General features: G+C 42.4%; 1 protein-coding gene across 5 annotated transcripts in view; it reads right to left on the minus strand.

The window, feature by feature from the left end:
* Window positions 1–5965: 5965 nt before the first annotated feature.
* Window positions 5966–16417, minus strand: part of RAB6A (RAB6A, member RAS oncogene family) — a 104480-nt gene continuing 94028 nt past the window's right edge. For all 5 annotated transcript variants that reach the window (XM_024347343.3, XM_016921583.3, XM_016921584.4 and 2 more), the window contains 2 exons: window positions 9724–9790; window positions 5966–8036 (listed from right to left, as the gene is read on the minus strand). In XM_024347343.3, the coding sequence (XP_024203111.1) occupies window positions 7972–8036; window positions 9724–9790 (132 nt within the window). In that variant the 3' untranslated portion in view covers window positions 5966–7971. The remainder of the gene's footprint in view (window positions 8037–9723; window positions 9791–16417) is intronic.

Below are 16417 nucleotides of genomic sequence, written 5' to 3' on the forward strand. Positions count from 1 at the left end.
GATTCTGTCTCAAAAAAAAAAAAAAAAAAATAGCCGGGTGTGGTGGTGGCACGCACCTATAATCCTAGCTACTTGGGAGGCTGAGGCAGGAGAATCACTTGAACCTGGGAGGCAGGGGCTACAGTGAGCCGAGATCACACCATTGCACTCCAGCCTGGGCAACAGAGTAAGACTCTGTGTCCAAAAAAAAAAAAAGAAAGAAAGAAAGAAAGAAAGAAAAGAAAGAAATGAACACACCTAGCCCCACATCTTTTGTGTTTGTTTGTTTTTTGAGACGGAGTCTCGCTCTGTCGCCCAGGCTAGAGTGCAGTGGCATGATCTCAGCTCACTGCAACCTCCGCCTCCCGGGTCCAAGCAATTCTCCTGCCTCAGCCTCCTGAGTAGCTGGGACTACAGGCACGCACCACCATGCCCAGCTAATTTTTGTATTTTTAGTAGCGACGGGGTTTCACCATGTTGGCCAGGATGGTCTCGAGCTCTTGACCTCGTGATCCGCCCGCCTCAGCCTCCCAAAGTGCTGGGATTACAGACGTGAGCCACCACACCTGGCCCCACATCTTCATGTCTAATACCAATTCTCTAGTCAAAGAAATCAGCGATCCTTGGAGAAATGGCTGATTACAGGACTGGATAAAGAAGTATCCATGATGAGCCTGGAGCATCATGTACTGCCATAAAGAAGAACTCAAAAGACCAAAACAAATGCACATTGATGGGGGTACATCGAAGGGGCAAAAGAACTGAAAGAGCTGGAACAATCTGGGCAACCAAATAAAGTAGTATTAGATTATAACCCAACGTATAAAATAAGTATCCGTGAGTCCATACTGATATAAATTACTGAACATTTGAATAAATAAATGGGGGAGAAGAGACAAATCTCCCTTGGAGAATTACAAACAATTTACATAGATATTCCCCCCTAAAGAAGAACAAATCCCAACTCCTTAAGTATGGACTGCACATAGAGATATCCTTTAAAGAACAGAGATGGAGGCCGGGTGCGGTGGCTCACGCCTGTAATCCCTCAAAGTCTTAACTCTTCTAGCATCAACTCAATCAAAAGTCCAAAGTCCATAGTCTCTTCTGAGACTCAAGGCAAGTTCCTTCCTCATATGATTTTCTGTAAGATCAAAAACAAGTTATTGGCTCACACTTGTAATCCTAGCACTTTGGGAGGTTAAAGCAGGTGTACTGCTTGAGCCCAGGAGTCCAAGACCAACCCGAGCAACATAGTGAGACCCCATCTCTACCCAAAATACAAAAACTAGCCACGCATGATGGCACGTGCCTGTGGTCCCAGCTACTTGGGAGGCTGAGGTGGTAAGATTGCTTGAGCCTGGGAGGGAGAGGTTGCAGTGAGCTATCATGCCACTGCACTCCACCCTGGGCGACAGAGCAAGATCCTGTCTAAACAACCACCACCACCACCACCAACCACCCCCTGACCAAAAACACAAGTTATTTACTTTGAGGACACAAGGGTGGTATAGGCATTGAGTAAACATTCCCATTCCAAAAGGGAGAAATCAGCCAAAAGAACAAGGCAATAGGCCTGAAGCAAGCCTGAAACCCAGACAGACAGACATTAAACCTTAAAGCTCCAAAATAATCTCCTTTGACTCCATATCCCACATCCAGGGCACACTGATGCAAGGGTTGGCCTCCCAAGTCCTTAGGCAGCTCCACCTCTATGGCTGCTGTCACAGGTTGGAGTTGAGTGTCTGCGGCTTTTCTAAACTCAGGGTGCAAACTCAGGGTGGCTCTAGCATTCTGCAGTCTGGAGAGCAGTGGCCCCTCTTCCCACAGTTCCACTTGGCATTGCCCTGGTAGTGACTCTTTGTGGGGGCTCCCATACCACATTTCCCCTCTGCACTGCCCTAGTAAAGGCTCCTGTGGGGGCTCTGCCCTGTGGCAGTCTTCTGCCTGGGCACCTAGGCTTTCTCATACATCCTCTGAAATCTCAGTGGAAGCTGCCAAGTCTCCTTCACTCTTGCATTCTTCACAGCTGCAGGCTTAACATCACATGAAAGCCACAAGGGCTTATGGCTTGCGCCCGCTGGAACAGCAGCTCGAGCTATATCTGGGGCCCTTTGAGCAGTGTCCTGAGGCTGTGCAGGCCCTGGGCCTGGGCCCTGAAACCATTCTTTCCTCCTAGGCCTCTGATGGGAGGGACTGGCCCAAAGACTTCTGAAATGGCTTTGAGGCCTTTTCCCACTGTCTTGACTATTAGCACTTGGCTCCCTTTTAGTTATACAAATTTCCCTAGCAAGCTGTTGCTTGTATTCCTCTCCTGAAAATGCTTTTTCCTTCTCTACCATAAGGCTAGGATACACATTTTCCAAATTTTAATGCTCCTCTTCCCATTTAAATATATCTTCTAACTTTAAGATATTCCTTTGCTCCCATATCTGATTGTAGGCTGTGAGAGGCAGGCATGGCACATCTTGAATGCTTTGCTGCTTAGAAATTTCTTCAGCTAGACACCCTAGCTGAAGGTCATCACTGTTTTTTTATTTTTTTGAGGCGGAGTCTCACTCTGTCATCCAGGCTGGGGTGCAGTGGCACGATCTCGGCTCACTGCAACCTCTGCCTCCCGGGTTCAAGCGATTCTCCTGCCTCAGCCTCCCCAATGAGAGTAGCTGGAATTACAGGTGTGTGCCACCACACCCAGTTAATCTTTGTAGTTTTAGTAGAGATGGGGTTTCACCATGTTTGTCAGGCTGGTCTCGAACTCCTGACCTCAAGTGACCCACCTGCCTTGGCCTCCCAAAGTGCTGAGATTACAGGTGTGAGCCACCATGCCTGGCCAGAAGGTCATCACTCTTAAGTTCAACCCTCCACAAAGCCCTAGGACATGAACACAATGCAGCCATGTTCTTTGCTAAGGTGTAACAAGGGTGATCTTCACTCCATTTCCCAACAAATTCCTCATTTCCATTTGAGACCTCATCAGCCTGGTGTTCACTGTCTATATTTCTATTAGCATTTTGGTCATAACCATTTAACCAGTCTCTAAGAAATTTCAAAATTTCCCTCATCTTCCATCTTCTTATGAGCCCTCCAAACTCTTTCCCAACCTCTGCCCATTACCCAGTTAAAAAGTCTCTTCCACGTCTTCAGGTACATTTATAGCAGCAATGCCCCACTTTTCAGTACCAATTTTCTGTTAGTACATTTTGCATTGCTATAAAAGAATATCCAAGGCTGGGTAATTTATAAAGAAGAGGTTTAAGCTGGGCGTGGTAGCTCAGGTCTGTAATCCCAGCACTTTCGGAGGCTGAGGCGGGCAGATCATTTGAGGTTAGGAGTTTGAGACCAGCCTGGCAAACAATGGTGAAACGCTGTCTCTACTAAAAATACAAAAACTAGCTGGATGTGGTGGTGTGCGCCGGTAATCTCATCGACTCAGGAGGCTGAGGCAGGAGAATCGCTTGAACCTGGAAGGCAGAGGCTGCAGTGAGCCGAAATCACACCACTGCACTCTAGCCTGGAGGACACGGTGAGACACGATCTCAAAAAAAAAAAAAAAAAGAAAAAAAAAAAGGCTGGGCATGGTGGCTCACGCCTGTAATCCCAGCACTTTGGGAGTCCGAGGCAGGCAGATCACGAGGTCAGGAGATCGAGACCATACTGGCTAACACGGTGAAACCCCGTCTGTACTAAAAATACAAAAAAATTAGCTGGGCGTGGTGGCGGGCACCTGTAGTCCCAGCTACTTGGGAGGCTGAGGCAGGAGAATGGCGTGAACCCGGGAGGTGGAGCTTGCAGTGAGCCGAGATCGCACCACTGCACTCCAGCCTGGGCGACAGAGCAAGACTCAGTCTCAAAAAAAAAAAAAAAAAAAAGGAAAAGAAAAAAAGGTTTAATTGGCTCACAGTTCTATGGGCTGTACAAGAGGTATGGTGCCAGCATTTGCTTCTGGTGAGACTTCAAAAAGTTTACAATCATGACTTACAATCATGGCAGAAAGCAAACGGGGAGCTTTGCCCTGCTTTTTGTCACATGGCAAGAGGAACAAGAAAGCTATTTCTGTTTTCCTTTTTTTTGAGACGGAGTCTCACACTGTTGCCAGGCTGGAATGCAGTGGCGAAATCTCAGCTCACTGCAACTTCCGCCTCCCCGGTTCAAGTGATTGTCCTGCCTCAGCCTCCCAAATAGCTGGGACTACAGGCACGCACCACCACGCCTGGCTAATTTTTTGTATTTTTAGTAGAGATGGGGTTTCACCGTGTTAACCAGGATGGTCTCGATCTCCTGACCTCGTGATCTGCCTGCCTCAGCTTACCAAAGTGCTGGGATCATAGGTGCCTGGTCAGCTATTTCTGTTTTCTGATGAATGAGTTCCTCAATTTAATGTTCCAGCTTACCAACTCCATCCTAACTAACGGAATCCATTCTACCATTTATCCCACCTATGTGTTATCTTTCCTTTAAGAAACAGGGTCTTGCCTTGTTGCTCAGGCCGGAGGGCAGTGGTGCGATTAGAACTCACTGCAGCCTTGAACTCCTGGGTTCAAGCAATCCTCTCCCCTCAGTCTTCTGAGTAGCTGGGACTGCAGGTGTGTACCACCATGCCTGCCTAATTTTTAAATTTTTTTGTAGAGATGGGGTCTTACCATATTGCCCAAGCTGGTCTTTAACTCCTAGGCTCAAGCTGTCCTCCCATGTCGGCCTCCCAAAGTGCTAGGATTACAGGCATGAAACACTGCACCTGGCTGTGTTCCTCATTTCAACAATTAAAAACTTTTCACACTTAATTTATGATTCCAAATTCCTGTTTCATATCTTATCTCCTTAATATTTATCATGTCATCCTTAAATTATTCGTTCTTTCCCAAAGTATTTCTGCTTTAGATATTTACTTTTACTTTTGAGGCGGTTTTTAGGTATTCAACTATATTGCTGTGTGAGTTCAAATTCCCCTCAGGGTATAGGCTACTAGTCTGGAAGGCACAAGGGACAAGACTGTCAAGGAGAGGAGGGGACAAACTTTGGGGCAAAGAGTTCTAGGAACTATAAGCCCACACGTAATCACTCCCATTCAGTATCAGTATCATCCCCCCAAGCCACAACTTATTTCAGGGCCTTGCCTTTATTTCCATCGGCTTATTAGTGCTTTTGTACTGCCTTAATATTACTCTTGCAGACACCTGCACTAGTATTCTGGTCTGTGGCCTTCATTTTACGGTAAGGGGTTCAGCTATGGTTGTCCCAAGGCAGGAGTTGCCCTTTTCTCTGCAAAGGGCCAGACAGTAAACAGTTTTTTGGCTTTTAGGGCCATAAGGTCTGTGGCAGCTATTAAGCTCTGCCATTATAGTGGGAAACTATGGCTGAGTTCCAATAAAACTTAATTTTTAAAACTGGTTCCAGGCTGCATTTGGTGGGAGGGCCACAGTTTGCTGGCTCCTGTCCCAAGGCAAAGGTATAGTTAGGAGTGAGGACGCAAAAGCAGAACTTAAGATGCTTTTCTTAATATATCCTATTACTGCCTCCACCAGGGGATGTATCTTTCAAGTTGCAGCCCCTCTCCCCCACCCCCCAACAATACCCCCATCAAAAAAAGAGTCTTTGACTCCCTAGGAATTCCTCACATTTGTTGTTGTTATTTTTCTGGATTCTGTCCATGTCTGCTTTAAAAGTCTTCACAGAGAGGGAGAAGTAAATGCTAATTCACCATCTTGGCAGGAATGGGAAACCAGGTCAATAATTGTTTTCTTTCGTGTTTTATTTATATATTTTTGGCAGCAAAATTGTGTTTATTAAAAAAAAAACCTGGACTATGAACACACTTCACTGCTTTGAAGAACTCCAAGCCAAATAAAAAGACCAATCAATATTAAAAGCAGTATAACTGGCTACTTTCTTAAAAATACATAAAAAGAATCAAATGCAACAGTGTAGGAAGACAATCACACCCATGTCAGAAGTCACAGCTTCTTCCAAATAAAGAATATGACCCATCTGCCATATTGAATCAATATTTATTTCAGGACATGCCATGTCAAAATAAAACAAAGAGTCAACCCTTGCCTTTAACAATTATATTGTATTATAAAAGCACTTTACAACTCCATCCCATCTTTAAGTATAAGTTACTGGTATGTGGGCTAATGATTATCTGTAAGCATTTCTCTATTCAGATCCATAATCCAAGTGCTCTCTGAATATTACAAGGTGAAAATAAGTGGGAAGTGGAGGAGGAAGAGGAAAGAGAGGGGACTAAGGTTCTCCCAGTTTAAGGTTTTGTTCCAATGAGGGGATGAGGAAGTATGAAGATATTTTTGTTGTCTTTTCATCTTTATACTGTGTTAAGTAATGCTTACAACATAAATTCAGCAGGCTTTTCCTGAGCTGTAACTCAGAAGTTTTCGTCCTGCAAACAATGTATTTACAAATGTGTTTATTAGCTTACACAGCAATCTCACAATAACTAGTAAAGATTAAAAGGGCACACTCCTAGTATATTTGTTTGCAGTGTTTTAAGGGAAATACATATTGCCATGGTGAAGCTCTAAATAGATTCAACGAAACATCTGAAAATTGAAAGTTGTTAAAAAAAAAAAAAAGGCAAAGAAATAAATATCACCAAAGAAAAAAGATTAATTGTAGCTTAAATATAAAACTAAATCACTAGTTAATTAAACTATACAGATCTAATACAAACCAAAACCAGCCTGAAAGACCCAACCTTAAAAAATGCTAAAAAATAAGGCATAAATCTGCATAATATTGAGTTTTATTTCCATTATCTCCTTTCCCTCTACTATGTATGCTTTACCTGATCTGCCTCTAGGGGCTTACAAGAAAACGGTTTCCGGTTTCCGTCTTCAATTTGACCTCAAATGTCCTGAGCAAAGTTTTTGCTATTCTGCTGAGGGTTCTTTTGTTGGTAAGCTTTAGACATCATTATTTCTACTAATTCAGTAGTTTTGATCGTAGTGCCAAATTTAAATTCTTCCACTGGTTCTTCTGGAAGGAATTAAACTTTTACAGTGCCTTGTCTGCATAGTATTATTTTTTTAAAAAAGAAAACCCAAGCAAAATCTATTGCTTAAAGAGGTTTCTTATTTTTTAAACAAACAGAATAACTCTTGACAATTTTAAAACCTTGGGAGAAACAGTTCATTAGAACTTCATTTTCTTACCATGAAGAATTAAATACTAAAAACCTGTTCTGAAGCACTTGGTTAATTTTCTCTCCCAGAGTCTAATAAAGCACATGTGAAAGAGCCATTTGTTTTAGTCAGAAATACATTTTATGTTCTTCTACTTGTAAGTACTCAGTATGTTCTTTAGGACTCATTTTGAAGATGCACCAGGAGCCTTTTCTCATTCAAGCACTGCCTACCATGATGGCTGAATTTTGACCTCAAAGAAGACAGTAATTTATATCAGTGCTCAAGAATAATTTTGGACATCTTGGTCCGTAGCCTACAGCAAGTGGTATCTGTAAAATTAAAGGATAATTCCAATGGGCTTGGTAGAACTGCTGCTTTGCCATCTCTTATTTGTTTTGAGGAAGTGGGGGTAGGCTAGGTAAGAATAGGGAAATAGGGAATGGGGGTAAGTGAGAGGTGAGAAAAGCAAGGAGAGATAAAGTAGGCTGTGAACATACCGCTCGTTAACCAAGCCATACTCATACTGTTGAGATTTCCATCATTTTGAAGTACATTATCATAACATTAAAAAAGAAAAAAATGTTAAGAAAATGTATCTAATTTTTAAAGTTATCACTGGAATATGCTGAAATATTTTGGCTTTTTGTAAAATATAAATAATGAAGACACTGACTTTTGTTGTGCTTGTGAAGCTAATAGATCATCTCCACGAGACAGGCAGCAATGATGAATTGCAATACGTTATTACTGAAGGGAAAAGGTTCAAGCCAATATTCACACTGCAGTCAATGAAAGAGTAAGGGGGCCAAAGCAGTGAGCTTCTGAAGAAGGTTGAAGATGACATGGGAGATTAGCAGGAACAGCCTCCTTCACTGACTGGTTGCTCCTGAGGCTTTTCCAGTTTTATGTCAATCACTGAAACAAAAGTTAAGAAGCCATAAATGGGAAAGTACAATTTCAATTCTTCCAAACACTAGCATTTCTGGGATGGCCCTCATATTCCTATTTGTCTTCAGAGCCTACACAGTCACTATTTTCTACATAGCCGCCTCACCATATAAGGTGCTCAAATGCAATAAACTTGTTTATATCTACTATATGCAACAAGGGTCAGAATGAGGTACAAGCTCTATTTATGGGTATCTATCCTAAGGAACTTATTCTACAGTGGCAAGAAGTGATATGAAGATGATGTTCCCCATAGAATCATCTATAATATAAATCTGAAAATAGCCTACAAGATAGTTCCAACAGCAGAGGAAACATTTAATAAATAATGGGACTTCAGGCCGGGTGCCGTGGCTCATGCCTGTAATCCCAACACTTTGGGAGGTTGAGGCAGGCCGATCACCTGAGGTCAGGAGTTCAAGACCAGCCTGGCCAACATGGCGAAACCCCATCTCTACTAAAAATATAAAAATTAGCTGGGCACGGTGGCTCAGGCCTGTAGTCCCAGCTACTTGGGAGGCTGAGGCAGGAGAATCACTTGAATTCAGGAGGCAGAGGTTGTGGTGAGCTGAGATTGCGCTGCTGCACTCCAGCCTGGGCGACAGAATGAGACTCCATCTCAAAAAAAAAATGGCGGTGGGCGCGGGGACATACTTCAACTCAATAGAACATTTGTTGTTGTTGTTGTTTTGTTTTTGAAACATATTGTTTTATATTGTTGTTGTTTTTTTGGGGGGGAGGAATGGAGTTTCGATCCTGTTGCCCAGGCTGGAGTGCAATGGCGTGATCTCGGCTCACTGCAACCTCTGCCTCCTGGGTTCAAGTGATTCTCCTGCCTCAACCCCCTTAGTAGCTGGGATTACAGGCGTGCACTACCACGCCCAGGTAATTTTTTTATTTTTAGTAGAGACAAGGTTTCTCCATGTTGGTCAGGCTGGTCTCGAACTCCCGACCTCAGGTGATCCACCTGCCTTGGCCTCCTAAAGTGCTGGGATTACAGGCATAAGCCACCGCGCCCGGCCTGTTTTATGTTTTTTATGAAAACATATAACATTTACAAGTGGGAAGAGCTGAATACAAAGTGCTACAAACTATATGGCTTAATAAAAATGCCTGAATATGGAAATACACTGGAAGGTGAATATGAAACACTGAAAACATCAAATTAAAAATCCTTAGAATTAACTAATATTAGATGTTCCAATCCTTGGAAATGAACTAATATTATGTCCTGTTTCTGAAAGCAGAGGCTACAATAAAGCTCCACTCTATTTCTTGCCTGTGTCAAGTAGAAAGCTCAAGTGTTAGAAAAAGAAAGAAATGAAAATTTGATATTCCATGGGGAAAAAGCCTAGAGTCAATGGGACTCAAAATGAAGAGGCAAGGACATGGGGATTCTAAGAGTTTCCTGCTCATTTAAAAGCAAGCAAACAAACACAAAACCTCTCACTGATTAACAACGAGAAGCAGGCTGCAAAGGGTGCACTTGGATAACCAGACCTCATTTGCTATAGAAAACAAATGAATTTCTATGCCTTTAAGTCATCAGTTCCTGGTTGTAAAAGGCAATGGCACAATATTCTTTAGCCAAGCAAGCAGGGCTCTAAAGACTAGTGTTAATAATGAAAAATTTCCAATGAAATAAAAAGGATACTATCTTCTCTGCTTCTGTCCTGTGTGCTTTCCATTCCTGGCAAAGCTGCTGCTACACGTCGAAAGAGCTGTGGGAAAGAGAGAAAAGTGATAACTGAGAGGGAACATTTAGCAAAGGGTACTGAGGTTTATGATCACTGTACAGTGAGCTGTCTAATGCTGGGCGCAGTGGCTCACACCTGTAATCCCAGCACTTTGGGACCCACCCAAGGTGGGCAGATCACTTGAGGTCAGGAGTTTGAGACCAGCTTGGGCAACATGGTGAAACTCTCTCTCTACAAAAAAAACACAAAAATTAGCCAGGCGTGGTGGCACACGCCTATAGTCCTAGGTACTGGAGAGGCTGAACCTGGAGGACTGCTTCAGCCCAGGAAGTGGAGGCTGCAGGGAGCTGAGATCACGCCACTGCACTCCAGCCCGGGCAACAGGGCGAGACTCTGTCTTTAAATAAATAAATAAATAAATAAATAAATAATAAAATAAAATGTCTATTCATTCTATAAACAAGTATTATATAAAAAGCAATATACCAAATACAAAGAGGTATAAAGACATGATTCCTGTTTTTTTAACTGGTGAGATAAGACATGAACAAACAGCTATGAAATAAGCAGCAAAAATGTCATTTGAATAATAAAGTATTACAGAAACGCAGAAAAAGGACAGATCATTCATTTAACAAAACTGTATAGTAGCATTCCTATCTTTCATATAAAGAGTGAGGTTCAGGGCTGGGCGCGGTGGCTCACGCCTGTAATCCCAGCACTTTGGGAGGCCAAGGGGTGTGGATCACGAGGTCAGGAGTTCAAGACCAGCCTGGACATGGTGAAACCCTGTCTCTACGGAAAATACAAAAATGAGCTGGGTGTGGTGGCACATGCCTGTAATCCCACCTACTTGGGAGACTGAGGCAGGAGAATCACTTGAATCTGGGAGGCGGAGGTTGCAGTGAGCCAAGATCACGCCACTGCATTCCAGCCTGGGCGACACAGCAAGACTTCTTCTTGGCGGGGGTGTGGGGGGGAGAGTTAGGTTCTGAAGTCAGTGTATTACATATTGTGGAAGTCAGTCCAGTCAAAATTATCCTTCATCATTCATTAGAAAAGCACTATGTTAGCGATTAATACACCACCCCTCAAGTCCAACACAGCTGGCTTTTCTTCCATCATTGGAATGAGTGTCAGTGGGAGTGGCTGGCTTGTGTTTGAGGTATGAAGCTATGAAAAGTATCTTCAACAGGAGAAACGCACTCAAGCCTGGTGAGATGTTTACTTCTGAGAGGCATATGAGAACAGATACTGGAACAACAGTTTATACTTCTCATATTGTCCCAATCTTAGGCATACACCCACTGGGTACAACAGCCAGTGAAACTGCCTGATTATTTCAATTATTTATCTTTTAATTAAGCACACAGTGTAAACCCATAAATTAAATGCATATGTGCTGTAACTCCTTTGTACCAAGTACTTGCTTACTTGAGGCAGTGTATCAGGCAGCCTCATTCTGTGTCTTTGAGACACAGAAATGAACAAGAAAAAACAGTTTTTTAATTTAAGGAGCTCAAAATCTGGTAAAGGAGATACTCAAACAATTCTTTATATTACAATGTGATGCTACAAACAAAGTAAGTGTAAAATGCTCTGAGAATACAGATGTAACAAGGTCCAACTCAGGAGGCTGAAAAAAATCTTTTAGGAGGTAACATCTGAGTTGAGATTTAAAGGCAGTCTTAAAACCTCACTTGGCTGAAATACATGCATAAAATGCTCAGGGTTTAAGTGCTCTATAAGTATTACTGAATTAAACGAAGAAAGAACAGAATGCCTAGAAGGACAGAGATAAGAGACTGGAACTACAACTAATATGTTTAAAAATGTATCAGGCCAGACGTGGTGGCTCACGCCTGTAATCTCAGCACTTTGGGAGGCCAAGGAAGGCGGATTACGAGGTCGAGTTCGAGACCAGCCTGGCCAACATGGTGAAACCCTGTCTCTACTAAGAATACAAAAATTAGCCCGGCGTGGTAGCGCATGCCCGTAATCCCAGCTACTCGGGAGGCTGAGGCAGAAGAATCACTTGAACCCAGGAGCCGGAGGTTGCAGTGGACCGAGATCTTGCCACTGCACTGCAGCCTGGGCGACAGAGCAAGACTCTGTCTGGAAAAACAACACAAAAAAAATGTATAAAGGAGCAAATTGTAAAATTTTGATCTGGTAGACAAAAGCCTGATAGGGTAGGTGCAGGGATATGAAAATGGGGAAAACTCTAATTGTCTTGTTTCTATAAGGTTCAGTAGCTTTTTTAGAGATGTACCAAAATTAGGCTTGACCCCAATATTCAATCCACATCAGCTGTTAAGACTTTGAATTGCGGAACACTTACCTTAACATCATTTCTGGTACACCATCAAAGATCATGTAGATGTATAAATTACCATCATGTCAAATCAATATAACATTAATTATATACGGTGGGTCCGTCTGGATTAATATGTGAATATTAGGTTTGAAACACAGATAAATATTCTAGCTGAGTGTGGTGACACGAGCTTGTAATCCCAGCTACTTGGAAGCCTGGGGTGGGAAAATCAAGCAATTGAGCCCAGAAGTTTGAGACCACAGGCAACACAGAGAGACCTTGTTTTAAAAAACAAACAAAAAACATTCTAAATATAAGAGTGAATGCTGCAACAATTAATGACTGTGAAAGCTGTTAATTTTATGAACAAAAAAATAAGTAGGCCGAGCACGGTGGCTCACGCCTGTAATCCCAGTACTTCGGGAGGCTGAGGCGGGCGGATCACGAGGTCAGGAGATCGAGACCATCTTGGCTAACACAGTGAAACCCCATCTCTACTAAAAATACACAAAATTAGCTGGGCATGATGGCACATGCCTGCAGTCCCAGCAACTAGGGAAGCTGAGGCAGGAGAACTGCTTGAACCCGGGAGGTGGAGGATGCAGTGAGCCAAGATGGTGCCACTGCACTCCAGCCTGGGCAACAGAGCGAGACTCCATCTCAAAGAAAAAAATCTTTATTTGAGAAGGGTCTTGCTCTGTCACCCAGGCTGGAGTACAGTGGCATGATCATAGCTCACTGCAGCCTTGACCTCCTGGGCTCAAGTGATCCTCCCACCTTGGCATTCCAAAGTGTTGGGATTACAGATATGAACTATTATACCCCGTTTAAACCAGCAAGGGTTTCTAAAAGTTAAATATAAGGTTAGGCAATCCTAATCTTTTTTATGAGCATTAAACAATGAATTAAAAGCAGAATATAAACTTTGTCAGCTCAAAATTTCATGCATTAGGAAAAACTCCAATGTCCATTAATAAACCACCTTTCATCAAGACACAAAGAATACAGGGTATGAAGGAAAACATATTTTATAGAAATTGAGTCAAAAAAGTGTTCTCCCACCAATATCAGCTGAAAACTTGAAAATCACAATCTATTTATCACAAATAGGCAGTAAGTATAGTGACTACAGAAACAATCTAGTACCTGACAATGTGACACTCTATCAAACGTTAACAGCATTTTGGGGATACATTTTTTATTTTTGTATACAGAAATTCACTGCATAATAACGATATAGACCCATCTTTTTTTTTTTTTGGAGATATGGTCTTGCTCTGTCACCCAAGCTGGAGTGCAGTGGCACAATCATGGCTCCCTGAGGTCTCGACCTCATGGGCTCAAGTAATCCTCCCACCTCAGCCTCCCAAGTAGCTGGGACTACAGGGGCATGCCACCACACCTGGCTAATTTTTGTATTTTTTTTTTTGTAGAAAAGAGGTTTTGCCATGTTACCCAGAGTGGTCTCCAACTCCTGAGCTCAAGTGATCTGCCTACCTCAGCCTCCCAAAGTGCTGGGATTACAGGCATGAGCCACCACGTGTGGCCAGATATGTACATTGTTTTTACAGACATAATGCTATTAATAGAGTACAGTATAGTATAAACATAACTCACACACATTGGAAACCAGAAAATTCATGTGACTCATTTTATTGATATATTCACTTTATTGTAGTGATCTAGAGCCAGACTGCAGTATCTCCGAGGTACACCTGTATGCAGTTTTGGCCTCAATGATTTTAACACCTGGCCATCTAGTCAGAATGTATATTCAGCACATTTCTCTTTCAGTAGAGATGAGGACAAAGGAAAAGAAGTGGCAAAGATTTCACAGGGAAGAGTTTCCTGAACACATGTTCACAGATAGAAAAGTACAAGGTATACTTAAGAATGCTTATGTAGTCCAGACTGGTTGGAGCACAGAATATGTAAAATAATTACGATAAGGATATATATATATTGGAGGCCAGACTGAGAAAGACCTTCCCTCACATCCTGTGGGTAAAGGAAGCCACTAAAAATAGTAGTTTGCTCTCAGACTTCCATCAATAATTCCATTGTCTTAATATGGCTAAAGAGATGTACAAATCACATAGTGAAATTGAAAGGTATTAAGCAGAATGGCAAAAAGCAAAAAACTAAAAGGTAAAGTGTGGATAGCAGTACAGTGTAGTAGTTAACAGCCTGGGCTTGGGCCCTAGGTAGGCCACTTAAGTGACAGATCATGTAATCTTCATTCCTCTGTTCCCTGATGTGTAAGATGGGCTTAAAATAATAGTATACTTGCCTGATTAGATTATTGTGTAAGTTAAGGGGAATAATTATGCAAAGTGTTTAGTACTGACCTGCTATATAGAAAGTCTTTTTTTTTGAAATGGAGTCTCGCTCTGTTGCCCAGGCTGGAGTGCAGTGGCGCGATCTCAGCTCACTGCAACCTCTGCCTCCTGGGTTCAAGCTATTCTCCTGCCTCAGCCTCCCGAGTAGCTGGGACTACAGGTGCCTGCGCCACACCCGGCAAATTTTTTGCAATTTTAGTAGAGATGGTGTTTCACTGTGTTAGCCAGGATGGTCTCGATCTCCTGAGCTCATGATCCGCCTGCCTCAGCCTCCCAAAGTGCTGGGATTACAAGTGTGAGCCACCACGCCCGGACTGAAAGTCTTTTTTTTTTTTTTTTTTTTTTAAAGTAGCGACCAGGTGCGGTGCCTCACGCCTGTAATCCCAGGACTTTGGGAGGCCAAGACGGGTGGATCATCTGAGGTCAGGAGTTTGAGACCAGCCGGACCAACATGGTGAAACCCCATCTCTATTAAAAATACAAAAAAAAAAAAAAAAAAAAAAATAGCCAGGTGTGGTGGCAGATGCCTGTAATCCTAGCTACTTGGGAGGGTGAGGCAGGAGAATTGCTTGAACCGGGGAGGTGGAGGTTGCAGTGAGCCGAGATTATGCCACTGCACTCCAGCCCAGGCAACAAGAGTGAAACTCCGTCTCAAAAAAAAAAAAAAAAAAAAAGCAGCTTTATTTCTACCAGAGACAATAACTCTATCAGAGATAAATGAACTCATGGGCCTGCAGGCTTGGGGAACAGAGAATTTTGCCAAATGTTATACAATTCTGCAGTGAATTCTAGGACTAGAACAAAACACCCACAGGCTCAATTCTGCTTTAAAAAGGAACTATAAAAAACTGGTGGGAAAGATGTGGGGGTTGGGGGAGACCTTTTAAAAATATTACAGCAGAGCTGAAACTTCCTTACTTAGGAATATCTAGAAATTGTCCCCATAATATTACAACTTGCTTCTGACATGAAATATTTATTAAACTGCTTGCCTATTCAAGATGCATAATCTTTTCAGCTCTTAAGAATACCAGGTTTAGGCTGGGTGCAGTGGCTCACGCCTGTAATCCTAGGACTTTGGGAGGCAAAGGTGGGGGGATCATTTGAGGTCAGGAGTTCGACCAGCTTGGCCAACATGGTGAAACTCCATCTCTATTAAAAATACAAAAATTGGCTGGGTGTGGTGGCAGGCACCTGTAATCCCAGCTACTCAGGAGGCTGAGGTAGTAAAATCGCTTGAACCCGGGAGGCGGAGGTTGCAGTGACCCAGAGATCGCGCCACTGCACTCCAGCCTAGATGACAGAGTGAGACTCTGTCTCAAAACAAAACAAAACAAAAACCAGGTTAATTATCAGCTAGCTTGAAAACCGAAAATCTTTTCAAGAGGGAGGCATAGGAAAGGTTTGGCTACTTTCTGAGTAGAGCTTGTGAAAATGGAATAAAATTAGGTTTACAAGTTTTCAGACTTTTAAATAATGAAAAGAGGTTCTCTTTAGTGAAAAGTACATAACTAACAAAGTATTCCAGGGCAAGTACTGCTATATTCACATATCTACCTATTTTCATTATATATATACATATACTGCTTCATAACATCTATTTTAACATTCCTTAACATATGGTCCAGCAGTTCTACTTGGGGGTATATATTCAAAAGAATTGAAAGCAGTAAACAGATATTTGCACACCAATGTTCATGGCAGCATTACTGACAATAGCCAAAAGGTAGAAACAACCCACGTGCTATATATGTAAATATATATTATATATTATACATAGTATATCCATAAAATGCAGTATTATTCTGCCTTAAAAAGGAAAGAAATTCTGACACCTACTACGATATGGATGAATCTTGAGGACATTATGCAAGTGAAACAAGTCACACACAAAGGAACAAATATTGTATGAGTTCACTTATATGAGATACCTAGAGTAATCAAATTCACAGACACAAAGTAGAATGGCTGGCTGTGAATGGCTGTGAATGGCTG

Source organism: Pan troglodytes, chromosome 9, assembly GCF_028858775.2.
Source record: "Pan troglodytes isolate AG18354 chromosome 9, NHGRI_mPanTro3-v2.0_pri, whole genome shotgun sequence".
NCBI classification, from domain to species: domain Eukaryota; kingdom Metazoa; phylum Chordata; class Mammalia; order Primates; family Hominidae; genus Pan; species Pan troglodytes.